The 12,116-nt window shown below is 36.0% G+C and overlaps 1 protein-coding gene across 10 annotated transcripts in view; it reads right to left on the bottom strand.

Annotated features, from left to right (window-relative positions):
• The window catches only part of DRAM2 (DNA damage regulated autophagy modulator 2), a 35,779-nt gene that overhangs the window by 16,875 nt on the left and 6,788 nt on the right, over positions 1-12,116 (bottom strand). For 7 of the 10 annotated variants that reach the window (XM_031967264.1, XM_031967265.1, XM_031967266.1 and 4 more), the window contains 2 exons: positions 11,339-11,482; positions 2,015-2,082 (listed from right to left, as the gene is read on the bottom strand). In XM_031967264.1, coding sequence (XP_031823124.1) covers positions 2,015-2,082; positions 11,339-11,469 — 199 coding nt within the window. In that variant the 5' untranslated portion in view covers positions 11,470-11,482. The remainder of the gene's footprint in view (positions 1-2,014; positions 2,083-11,338; positions 11,483-12,116) is intronic. The other 3 variants (XM_031967269.1, XM_031967268.1, XM_031967270.1) reach the window with 1 other exon arrangement.

The following is a 12,116-nucleotide window of genomic DNA, read 5'->3' on the forward strand; positions in this document are numbered from 1 at the left end:
GAGGAATTTGAGGAAGAGGGGAGAAGAGGAAGTCTTAGTGAATGGTCCCAATATTTTTTGGTGAAGCTTGAGGCTATGAGGATGAGGGAATGGTTAAGTATGAACCTGAGAAGAGATGACAAGGTATGGAATAGTCTCCTTAGAGAGTAGGATAGCAAACTGAGAAGAACTTTTGTCTTATTACAGTGAGGCTCAGTTGAGATTATATCCTGTGCATTTGTAGTGCACCCAATCACAATGCAATTTCATAATTTTCTTTAAGGAGCACATGAATATGAGTGAAAGAGGTGGATGATGGGAATGGCATTTGGAAAGGCGTGATCAATGATAAGTGAAGGAGGGGCAAGAGATTTAAGAATGAAGAAGGTGTAAAATTCAGTTGCTTCACTGAGAGATGAGTTAGGGAAGAGAGAATACAGCTATGGCAGGGGTGATGGCCTGGGTTTAGAACTGAGACACGAAGGGAATGGAGATAGTGATGACAAAAGACACTATGACGGACTAACATGGAAACAGACTGATACATTAAAACAGTGGTGGGATACCAACTTCCACAGCCTTCTTAGAGGGACCACAGACACAAATTTTTGTTGTCCAGTCGTTTCAGTGCTGTCCAACTCTGTGACTCCACCTGAATTTCCTTGGCAGATTTAGAGTGTTTTGCCCTTCCTTCTCCAGCTAACTTTACAGGCAAACAGGGTTAAATGGCTTGCCCAGTGTCTTTGCTAGGAAGTGTCTCTGAATTTGGGAAAACAGGTCTTCTCCACTCCAGGCCTGGTGCTCAGTGCACAACAGCCCCATCTAGTGGCCACAATACGACTGCTCTATTTTTAACAGGCCAGAGAATCTGGAAGTTAACAGTTTAACGGTGGTTTTATGAGGAACCTGTAAGGAGAACTGGCAGTTAAATCAACTACTATTCAAATCATTGTTAAGAGGGGAAAAAAAAAGGAAAGAGAACTTGGTATTGCGAGAGAACTGAATGCTGAGATTTTTCCAGAAATGAGGGTTGTCAGTGGTCAAAATGACAGTTAAAGGTGACTTTGGTTGTGAACAACTTCAAGTTGATACGTTGTAAATGACCGTGTATGGCTTTGTGTGTAAATATACACACACTTACATATGTGCGTAGAAACGTGCGCACAAACACACAAACCCCCAGAGACGGGAGCAGGGGGAGGGCAGTGACGTGAAGGGAGGGTTCTCCAGTGGTGGGTGACCCTAAACCACTTACAGGGGCACAACTAGGGCCCTCCACCCGGACCTACTACAGCAGAGCATCTTCCATTATGTTACTGGGTGGGACCAATAGGGCTTCTTGTTTCTCTTTCTCATTGTTCATCACTGACTGTTGGGTAAAATAGGAAGACATATCTATTCAGCTTAGCTGCTTATGACTGACACAATTTCTCCTTGGGTCTAGAAGGGCTGAGAAGAAAAATAGATTGCTTAGTTACTATGAAACTCTCTTATTCTGCAACCCTGTGACCCACAACTACTACTTTAGATAAGCCCTAGCAATATAGCTACTGTAACATTTTGCAAATGTAAATAAAAAAAGAATCAATGTGTATTTATTTACAACTTCAATAATTCAATTGAAAAACAATCTGGATGAAATTTGAAGTAGTTTTTCACCCACTATAACACACACAGGTCTGGTAACAGTTTAAATGTCTGAGGGCAAAGGCCTAGAGCTGTTAAATTGGTCTAGAGCTGTTAAATTGGAAGAGGCTTATTACTATCTGGGCTGCAAGTAAATTTTTCAGCCAAAGCAATTTTTGAAAATGCTTTAGCAAGTTGCTTAAGGGGCTCAGAGATCTGGTTTAATGTGGGAGTTGATGAAATTGTATATTCTTAAAATTGGAAAAAATAAGTAAAATTTTAAAACATAAAGAACAGGCTTAGTTACTACTACTTTTAACTATTTATTTCAATCAACTATTGTCAAAATTCTCTGTGTAGTTACTTGCTACTTAACATAGAAGAAATTAAGACTATTGATATTACTTACATAAGACTGCAGCGATATTTAACATTACCCCAAACAAGCATTTTTCTGGAGCCACTGTTCCAGTGTCACTGAAAGAAAAATATCAGTATGTGGATACTTGAAACAAAAATACTGCCCATTATTCACATGGAGGAAGAAAGGTATGTCAGAATCTTTTATTCTATAGAGAAATTCGTTTTGGTATAATTTTTCTATTGATTTTCCTTTTAAAAAAATATTTAAAATTTTTCTTTTCCCAGTTACATGTAGAACAATTTCCAGATTCTCTCCCTTCCTCTTCACCTCCAACCCCTTTTAAGGAGACACATGTGAAGTTATGCAAAACATTTCCATAAAAGTCTTGTTGTGAAAGAAAACAGATCGCCCCCCCAAAAAAATATCCTCAAGAAAAATAAAGTTTTAAAAGCGTATGCTTCAATCTATACTCAGACAAAATCAGTTCTTTCTCTGGATATGTATAGTAGCTTTAATTAATTCTTCAGAGGAGTTGTGGATGACTCTATTCCTGAAAATAGCAAAGTCATTTAAAGTTTATCATCCCACAACATTGCTATTACTCTATAAAAATTACATTTCACTTTGAGTTCATGCAGGACTTTCCAGGTTTTTCTGAGAGCATTCTGCTCATTACTTCCCACTGAATAATTAATATTCCATCATAATCATATATCACAATTTATTCAATCATTTCCCAACTGTTGAGTATTCCCTCAAATTCCAATTCTTTGCCCTAAAAAGAATTGTTATAAATATTTTTGCACATATAGGTCCTTTCCTCTTTTATAAAACCTCTTTTGGGATTCATATCTAGTAGTAGTATTGTTGGGTCAAAGGATATACATGATTTTATAGTCCTTTAGGTATAATTCATATCTTTTGATTATTTATCAATTGGAGAATGGATCTTATTTTTTTTATAACTCGGTTCCCTATAGATTTAAGAAATGACTTGATCACAGAAACTTGGTTCAAAATACTTTTTAATAATTACCATTGCTAAATATATTTTCCCCATGTTTATTCTATTTTCTCTTTCCTTTCACCCTGTATCTCTTCAAAAGTGTTTTGGTTCTGACCATCCTTTCCCTCAATACGCCCTCTCTTCTATTACCTTCCCCCTTTCTCATATTCCCATTCCTCTCCTACTTTCCTGCAGGATAAGATAGATTTCTATACCTCTGTTGAGCATGTTTGTCATGGCTTTCTTTTTTTTTTCCTTTTTGCTGAGGCAATGCTCTATCTACTATGCTATCTGATTCCCTTCACCCCCTCACTACCATGTTTTCTTAAAGAGAATATAATAATATGATTGGTTTTACATTCTTTTTATTTAAATCTATGTGAATTTACTTATGATCATTTTTTATCCAAATGCCAGAAAGGAAACCTTCATGAGAAGAAAGGAATAATTAATATGATGATTATCATCCCTGGCTTATGAAATATGCCTAATTCAGTATCGGTTAAGCAACTCCAGTGGAGAGCAGAGGAGTCAAACAAATTAAAATGTAATACAATACATATAATATTAATGTATTTTCTCTGAAGCAAGATGAACCAGAATGGATCAAGCTCCTTGACCTGAAGAAGGGAAGAACTAACATCATATCTAGCCTCAGGCACTTACTAGCTCTATCGTCCTAGTCACTTAACCTGATTTGCCTCAATTTCCTTATTTGTAAAATGGAGATAATAGTAGCAGTTATCATACATGGTGGTTGTGAGGATCAAAAGAAAAATTGACTGTAAAATCTTAATTAGCACACAGTACTAGGCACATTGAAAGTGTCATATAAATGTTGGCTATTATTATTATTCATTATTCTTATTTATGGTTCATGACCCCAGTTTGACATTACTAGTTTTGTGAAGACTGCTTAATTCATATACATATAAACAAATAATTTAAAAATATTCTTTCTGATAAGTAAAGATTATGTTATTTATCCATCATCATTACTGGGTCATGGGAACCAATAATAGTGACCTACTACTCTTAATTCATCATGCTTACATGTCAGGTATTACGAATATATAAACTGAATGCCCAGGATGAGGAGAGCTTTTTATGCCAGAAAACAGAGCTTTACTCTATGATTACAACTACTTGAGAGACTAACTTAAAAAACAGCCTCATTTAACTGTAGATTCTATCCACTGATACTCAATTCACAAATATCATCACTGATTTCCAAAATTTTCTGCCTTTTAAGGAAAAAAATTGATGAACCTGATGTTCTATTATCCTAATATGGTATGCATCTGGATAATAGTGCAAAAGGAAGGCTAAAGTTAATGGATCACATGAATTTGGGAGTTGTGAAGCTGCAGTAGGCTAAAACTGAGCAGGTGTCCTTTCTAAGTCCAAATAAATATGCTGAACTCCTGAGGATAATCACCAGACTGCAGGACGGTCAAGTCAATCTAGGTCAGAAAACCTGAACAGAATGAAGCTTCCATATCAATCGATATTAAGGACAAGGTCTGTGAGTGGCTGCTGCAGTTTCAGCCTGAATGAATTAGAAACATCCTGTCTCCAAAAAACAAACAAAAGAAATATCTCACTAAGCTCTATCTACAACACTGTACTTCACAAGGACAACTTCAGAGTATTCTAATTAATGCACCAAGATGCATGTAAGAATCGAGCCAATATAATGGGAATTATTAAACATTCTCTATAAAGATATCTCAGTCATTATCTACAGTGAGAAACTAATAAAAATATTTTAAAACAATAAGTATTCATTCCACAAATATTTAATAAAAATCTAATGTGGGCAAGTCACAATAATGTTTTTGAAAGTAAAGATGACTTCACTGTTACATTTGTATACCCAATGGCTTGCAGGATCTGGCACAGTAGGTGCTTAATCAATATTTGATAATTGACTGAACTAGCCTAAATATAAGCATGTTCTCAAAGGCGATAGAGGAATGAAGAAAACACCCTTTGACAATGATATAAGGAACAATGGAATAAGTGGCAAAAGAAATGTTCTGGCATAATAATGTGAGCAATTTAAGAAATAAAGATCACTTTTAACTTGGTCAGAGGAGTCCTTTGAGGACATTTTTACAGAGGAAGTATCATCTGAATTGGACACTGAAAAAAAAAGGATTTCAATAGATGGAGGTAAGTGTTTGTATGAAAGCACAAACAGCAGTCTGTGGTAAGAGCAGGACAAGAATGAAAAGGCTGCTGTCCAATCTGAACTGAACGCAGACTCAATGAAGAAGAGTTGCATAAGCCAAGCCCGACAGATAAGCTGAAATTGGAATGTAGAAGACCTCAAATATCAGAGTTTGGAGCTTATGTTTTATTGACTGAGAAAGAGATTTTTGATCGGAAGAGCAAGATAACCATAGTGATATTAGAAAGAGTTGGAAAGTAATGTGGACAACGGAAAGAGTAGAGGCAGGAAAACTGTGGAGAGGAATACTACAATGGTGTGGAGAAGAGATGAGGCTCTGAATGAGGATGACAGCAGTGGGGCTTCAGAGAAGGGCCAAGGAGCAACAGAAACTGCTAAAACAGAAATCAATAGATTTGGCAAGATGGGGAAGAAATTAAAGTAATTGCAAAATTAAAGCCTTAGTAAACATGGTGCTTTTAACAAAAATAAACAAACTGGGGGAAAAGCAGATTTAGGTAGGGAAAAAGAAAAGGTCAGTTTTAGAAATGCTGAGTTTGAAGTATCAGCAAACCATTCAGAGGAAGTATATATTAGCAGTTAAAAATATGGAACTGGAACTGAGGAGGTTGCGGTACATTAGATTTAAATTACGAAATCATCTGTATAAAGGTCATTTTTGAAGCCAAAACTGCAAGACAGAAGATAGAAAAGGGTTTATACCAGAATCTTAGGAAACACTTCCATTTAAGGGTTGGAAAGAACATCAGGAAGCTGAAGTAGGTTAAGAGGAGAGTGAACTCTTAAGTGTAATATTACAGAAGACAAGGCTGAGGAGTGTATCAAGAGAAAGATAATCTGTAACTTCTGTCTCCCTCAGTTTCCTCATCTGAAAAATGAAGATAATAATGGTGCCTACCACCTGGGGTTGTGAATATAAAATGAGATTTTTTTAATGCACTTTGAAAACTCTAAAGCAACATATAAATGGTAACTATCATATAAATGATTTAAATATCATCATGTACTGGATTGTCTCATTAGAATCTAAATTCCTTGAGGATACAGACTATCTCTTTTGTGTCTGGATCCCCAAAGCATAAATGTTTAATAAATGCTTTTTCTCTCATTCCCTCTTGCTAAAAGAATAGAGGAAAGTCTGGGTTTCAGTGAGAATACAGGAGATAAAGGAATTCACCAACAATGAATTAAATATTGTTAGCAAAGTAATAGGCAAAGTCATATGGTAAGAATCAAGTGGGAAGAGCAGTATTGGGGTCTGGAGAAGAAAAAAAGTTTAAAAATACCTACTATGGATAGAAGGAAAGAGCCAACAAGTGACTGAACAAAGGATTACTGTGCAGCCATGAGGGCTCAGTTGAGGCAAGAAAGCATAATTATGTAGGAAAACCTATTTAGTGTGATTATATTACTTTCTCTGAAAGTATTCAGCAGGTCAATAGTAGGAACAAAGGAGTTAGGGATTAAACACAGTTGAAAATTAGCAGGATGGAGATAGCAGTTCAAAGGGGCTAAAGATTCATGTGGAAAGAAGGGGATATTACCAAATATGGTAAGCCAAGGACATAATTGAAGTAATCAAGGCTGAGTAGAAAGAAAAATGAGTAAGACTAGAAAGATTAGAAATAAGATAGAAAGATATATAAGAGGTAAACTTCTAAATTTACTTAATTAGTAAATATATAACATGGATTTGCGATGTCAACCACAATTTTTTATCCTACCCTCCTGGTTTACCACCACTGTGCAGAGACCTACACAATCTGGACTACTCTATGGCAGTAATGAAGTGAAACACAGTGAGGATGGATAAACTTAGATTCACTAACACAGTACCCTAACCAACTAAAATAATTGTCTACTAGGTAGGCTAACTGTTCTAAAAGTGAAATAGCAAATAACAAAATCCCTCTGTTATGACAATATCTACATTCCCATAGATAGGACTCTAGATGTCTTTGTTGTTCTAGGGAATTGCTTTGTTCATTTGCCAAAATACAGAAACAAAAATCAAAAAAAGAGCAAAAGAATGGTGATCGGAGTGCTAGGTTTATCAGGAAAACATGCTAGAAACTGAAATGAATGTAAGAAAAGGCAGCAACACCCTATTAACTGGATCATGAGAATTTAAGTGATAAGAGGAATTTAAAACAGAACCAGCAGTGTCCTCAGATAAGGAAGTGAAACCACTAAAAAAATGTTATGGATGCTACTTATCAATCTTCCCATTAAGCACTGAGAAAAAGTGACCAAGTGATTTAATTATATCTTGCTTGGAGATTACAAAAGTAGTGATTTTTAGTTAATTAAAATCTTACAGTTGGGACAGTGAATGCCTAACTCCTTTAGGGATTCAGTTAAGTTTCAGCTCACCCTACTTCCAATCTGCTATCCTCACTCCATTTCTGTATCTATTTGTGTATCTGTCATATCTGGAGATAGACTTGCCCTAAAATTCTAAGTCTAACTCAAGTTTTTCAATGACTTTATGAGTTATGTAAGTTAAACCAGGTGGTTTATAAAAACTCTTAAAAGTTTTTTCCTTTCCAAGAGATCAAGTTTTATTTTTCCAAATCAAAAGAAGAAAAGCAGGAATCATGGGCACCTTGAAAGACACTGTATTTTTAATGATATTTAATTGTAACAGCCAAGCCGGTTTCTATTCTTTCCTATCCAATAGTGTCAATAAAAGAGGGTGCTTCTGGGTAAGAAAAAGCTGTATCAGCTAAGAACATGGAGAAGGAGACAATCATATCCAATAATGGAACTTCAATGAAAAAGGTTTTTTTGGTTTGTTTGTTTTTTTACTGAGGCAAGTGAGGTTAATTGCTCAGGGTCACACAGCTAGGAAGTTTGTTAAGTGTCTGAGACCAGATTTGAATTTAGATCCCCCTGACTTCAGGGCTGGTGCTCCCCCCCCCATTTTTAATGAAAAAGTTTTTTAAGCTTCCTCCTCAGATTTTTAATTCTGAACAAATCTTAATGACTCAATAATTATTTCAGAGGAAAAGGAAGGACCATGAATAGAATTTTGATGTATGAATCTTGTGACATTCTGATGACACTGTTCTATAAAGAAGGAAACTGAAAGATTCTGCTCTGAGTTTCTTTTCTTGTCAAACTCCACCCATGTTTGGGTATTTGTCTGGCTAGCTAACTGGCTATCGTCTTCTCTTTCCAATCATTATTATAGCACTTGCATTAGCATTTACCAATCCAAGAGTCTAGCTCCCAAATACCACTTGCAAAAAACAATGACACCATCATTGCTTCCTCATTATTATAGAGAATCAAATGCCTCCAACATCATACTCTCTAAATGGGAAAATAATGCCCTTTCCTCCAGACTTTATACAGCACTCATGCACCTCTCTAATGCACTTATCATGAAATGTTATTATCTGGATATGTACATTACATCTCTCTTCTAGTCTGTAAGCTCTGGATGGGGAAGGACTAGTGCCTAAATTAAGCACCTCCTCCAGCTCTGCATGCAATGCTGGATTGAATTGTAAAGTTAATGGCACAATGGAAACTAGAAATGATATTATTATTATTATTACTGCTAATTCTTTCCTTCTCTCTCAGGCACAAAAAAGGATGCTACTGGTAGCACTGATTGTTCCCACCAATTTGGCAGACAAGACAAGGCAAAGTGAGAAAACCAGATTTTTTACCACATAAACAAAATTGTCCAAAAAAGAAAAACAAAAAACAAAAAACAAACAAACATATAACTATTCCAAATCATGGTTCATGAATGTGGGATTAAATGGCTATCTAACTCAACCCCATTTTATAAATGGGGAAACTTGAAGTCAGGGAGGTTAAGTGACTTGTCCAATGTCTCTTGGGTAAAAGAGACCAGGGGAAGAATAAGGGTGTGCATCATGGATGGGAGTGGATCTAAGTCCTCTGATGCCAGAACTAGCACCTCTTCTGCCTCCCTCAGGAAAGGCAGCAGACTTAATTCTGATGCCTATAAACCTGGAAATAACAAACATAATTATACAAGAACTAAGTACAGGCTTGACTTCTGCTTGCACATACTTTGTAAGCCTGTGGTTAAGCCACACTCTTCGATGTCTCCTGTACAGTTTTGATTGCAGAGACCAAGGTACTGAATACCTAATTCCTATACGGCATGTACCAAGTTGTAGGGCATGTATGGCAAGTACCATGGTCAAAGAGGGCCATCCCCACAGGGGCTCAAAGGCCCTCTTCCCCTATCCCACAAAACCGAGGACACTCAGAACAGGAATGAAGACTGAGGATCTATATCTGGAAGAGACCTTAGACCATCTAGTTTAACCCCATCATTTTACAGCTGAAGAATCTGAGGGACAAAGGTTAAATGAATTATCTCTCTCAGGTGCCATGCGTTAGGATCTGAAACCAGGTCCACCAATTTCAAATGCAGGGCTCTTTCCACCGTCCCTTAATACCTTCGGTAAAACATGGGAAAAGGGAAAGCCTATGGTGGTAGCTGGAAGGAAGTACAATGGTGTCTATGAGTTAGGACAATAACAAGCAATCCATAAACCCAGTAGTAGTAGTCAAGGGCATAGTAATGGTAACAGGAACAATGGGTAGGCATCCTGTGATTATATCAATTCTCAACCTCCATATTAGCTTTAAGAGCAGCAGAATCATATCATATAATAGGTTACAGGCCTTATACTTGTGACTAAGTTACATTTGCTGCCAGAAAGTTCAGAGCCTTCTAAGAAGTGAATGCAAAAGAAAAAAAATAATTTTAATTCTAAATTTTAAAGATATACCAACACCACTCCACTATCATGTACAAAGAACTGATTCAACTTCATGAAAATTGGCTGAGAAAAAGAATTCCTATATGTGAAACTTCTTTCTTGAGAAGGATAATTTGAGGCCTGCACTTATCTTTTAGCATGTTCTTAAGAAAGAATGTAAGTACATAATCTAGGTAAAGATTCATAGCCTTCTTGGTTTTAACGTAAAAACAAGATTAACCATATTCAAAACCTTAGACATGCATATGCTTGTCTTGCATATTTTGTCCTTTTTGTCAATTAATTTGTTATTTGAATTTTATAGTCTTTTAATCCTTAAAGATATAGTTTTATCATCTAAAGGATGGACTCCAGTTTGTTTTCCAAATGTATAACCATTTTCAATTTCATACAGGTATTAGAAAGCTATAAAATCTCTAATGGATAAACTTTAACGCGAGATATCACTGGAAGTGTGGTCCAAGAACCTTACAATGCTGATCTTCAATCTTTTACCCTCTAATTACTGACCACAGACACCAAATAAAATTGCTTTATATGATTCCAATCCACTACAGTTCATCTTGTGAAAGTTAAGTTTTTGGAGATCTCCTGATTTGAATTAATGAAAATTAGCATCAATCTGGGGAAAAAGTTTATTTTGGTATTTGTATTTAGTATTATGTGTCAGAATTCTTTTTGTGGACTTGGTAGAAGAAAGAAGAGAAATTATCATTTAGGATTAATATGACTACACAATTAGAATGAGTCTAGAAAAAAAATAACTTAAAATACTAGGAAGCTTTGGGACTTCTGGGAAATATAAATATAAGTTCTAATCTTTCCAATAAAATTTTATGAAGAGGTTCCTTTATAGCTCATCATCTTCAAGAAATTCCCTCACCTTTTTCTGGCCTTCAAGTATACTAGGAGAAATTTTGACTAGAAGTGACACTTCTATAGTCAGTCTACTGATTTTTAGCCAAATAAGCTAATCACACCTAAAGAAACCTTTTTTGATTCCCTATTTACTGTTCTCTTCTTTCTCAAATTATCTCGCCTTCCCTTGACTACATACATGTTTTAGCTCTCAGTAGAATCTCAGTTCTGTGATAGCAGGAACTCTCTGGTGTTTGTCTCTGCAACCCCAACACCTGGCAAACAGCTGCACACAAAAGAGGAACTTCATAAATGCTTAGTGAACTGAACAGTTTTCTTTCTCTCTGTGTGTGTCTCTCTCTGTATCTTTTTCTCTCTCTGTCTGTCTCTCTCTCTCATCTAGCCAGTAAGGAATTTCCATCTACAAATCTGTTTTTAATTTGGTTTTCAATTTAAAAGTGATTACAGGAAACAGCACCAGCTAAAGAACAGTCACATCTAGTGTCTGTTATCATAATAACTGCATACACTTTACTGACCTGATATAGGGCAATGCAGGATCCACATGGTGAAGAGTTATCGCAGTAATGTATGAAAAGATGAAAGCAGCAGCTGTCCATATAACAAGGGCTGAAGGGAGAAAGCTGAGTCCTTGCTGAAACCACCACATCTCAATAGGACTTCTGAAGCATAATGGGAAAAGGCAGGAGAAAAATATCCAACATACACATAAGAAAAAGTGGTATAAGTAAGTATGGGAGAGAACACTTCACTTTCCCTTAGGTTGTTCCACTTGTCTGAAACATATTATCTCATGAAATAGAAATTCATGCACAAAAATCACCATTATCTTATCTTAAAATAATCTCTTGAAGAAATAAGGATACCAGCTATTAAATGTTTTAAATGATAAACTCAGATTTGTCACAGTCAATAAGGAACCAATAGTGCATTGAAATTTCAATATACACTAATATTCACACACGTCCATATTACAAATTTCTAATGTCTAATTCAAATATCCATTTTTTAATGTAGAAAAAAATTAGGCGGTTCCCAGGGACAAGAATTTAGTGATGAGGAAAAGTGGTAAATCAGACTTTGAGCAGGGGAGATCTTACCTACACATTACAAACTACTAAAGGGTCCTTCTCACTCTTCTCTTAGGACTACCTTTATCCCTCTCTATTCACCATACCCTAGAACTACTACTCATCATGTACTCCTTTCTCTCAAACTTCAGTCCATATCTAGAGTATCTATACTGTTATAGCTCACTTAACTTCTTTCTCTCAAATGAATTTTAAATCTTATTTC

Source organism: Sarcophilus harrisii, chromosome 4, assembly GCF_902635505.1.
Source record: "Sarcophilus harrisii chromosome 4, mSarHar1.11, whole genome shotgun sequence".
NCBI classification, from domain to species: domain Eukaryota; kingdom Metazoa; phylum Chordata; class Mammalia; order Dasyuromorphia; family Dasyuridae; genus Sarcophilus; species Sarcophilus harrisii.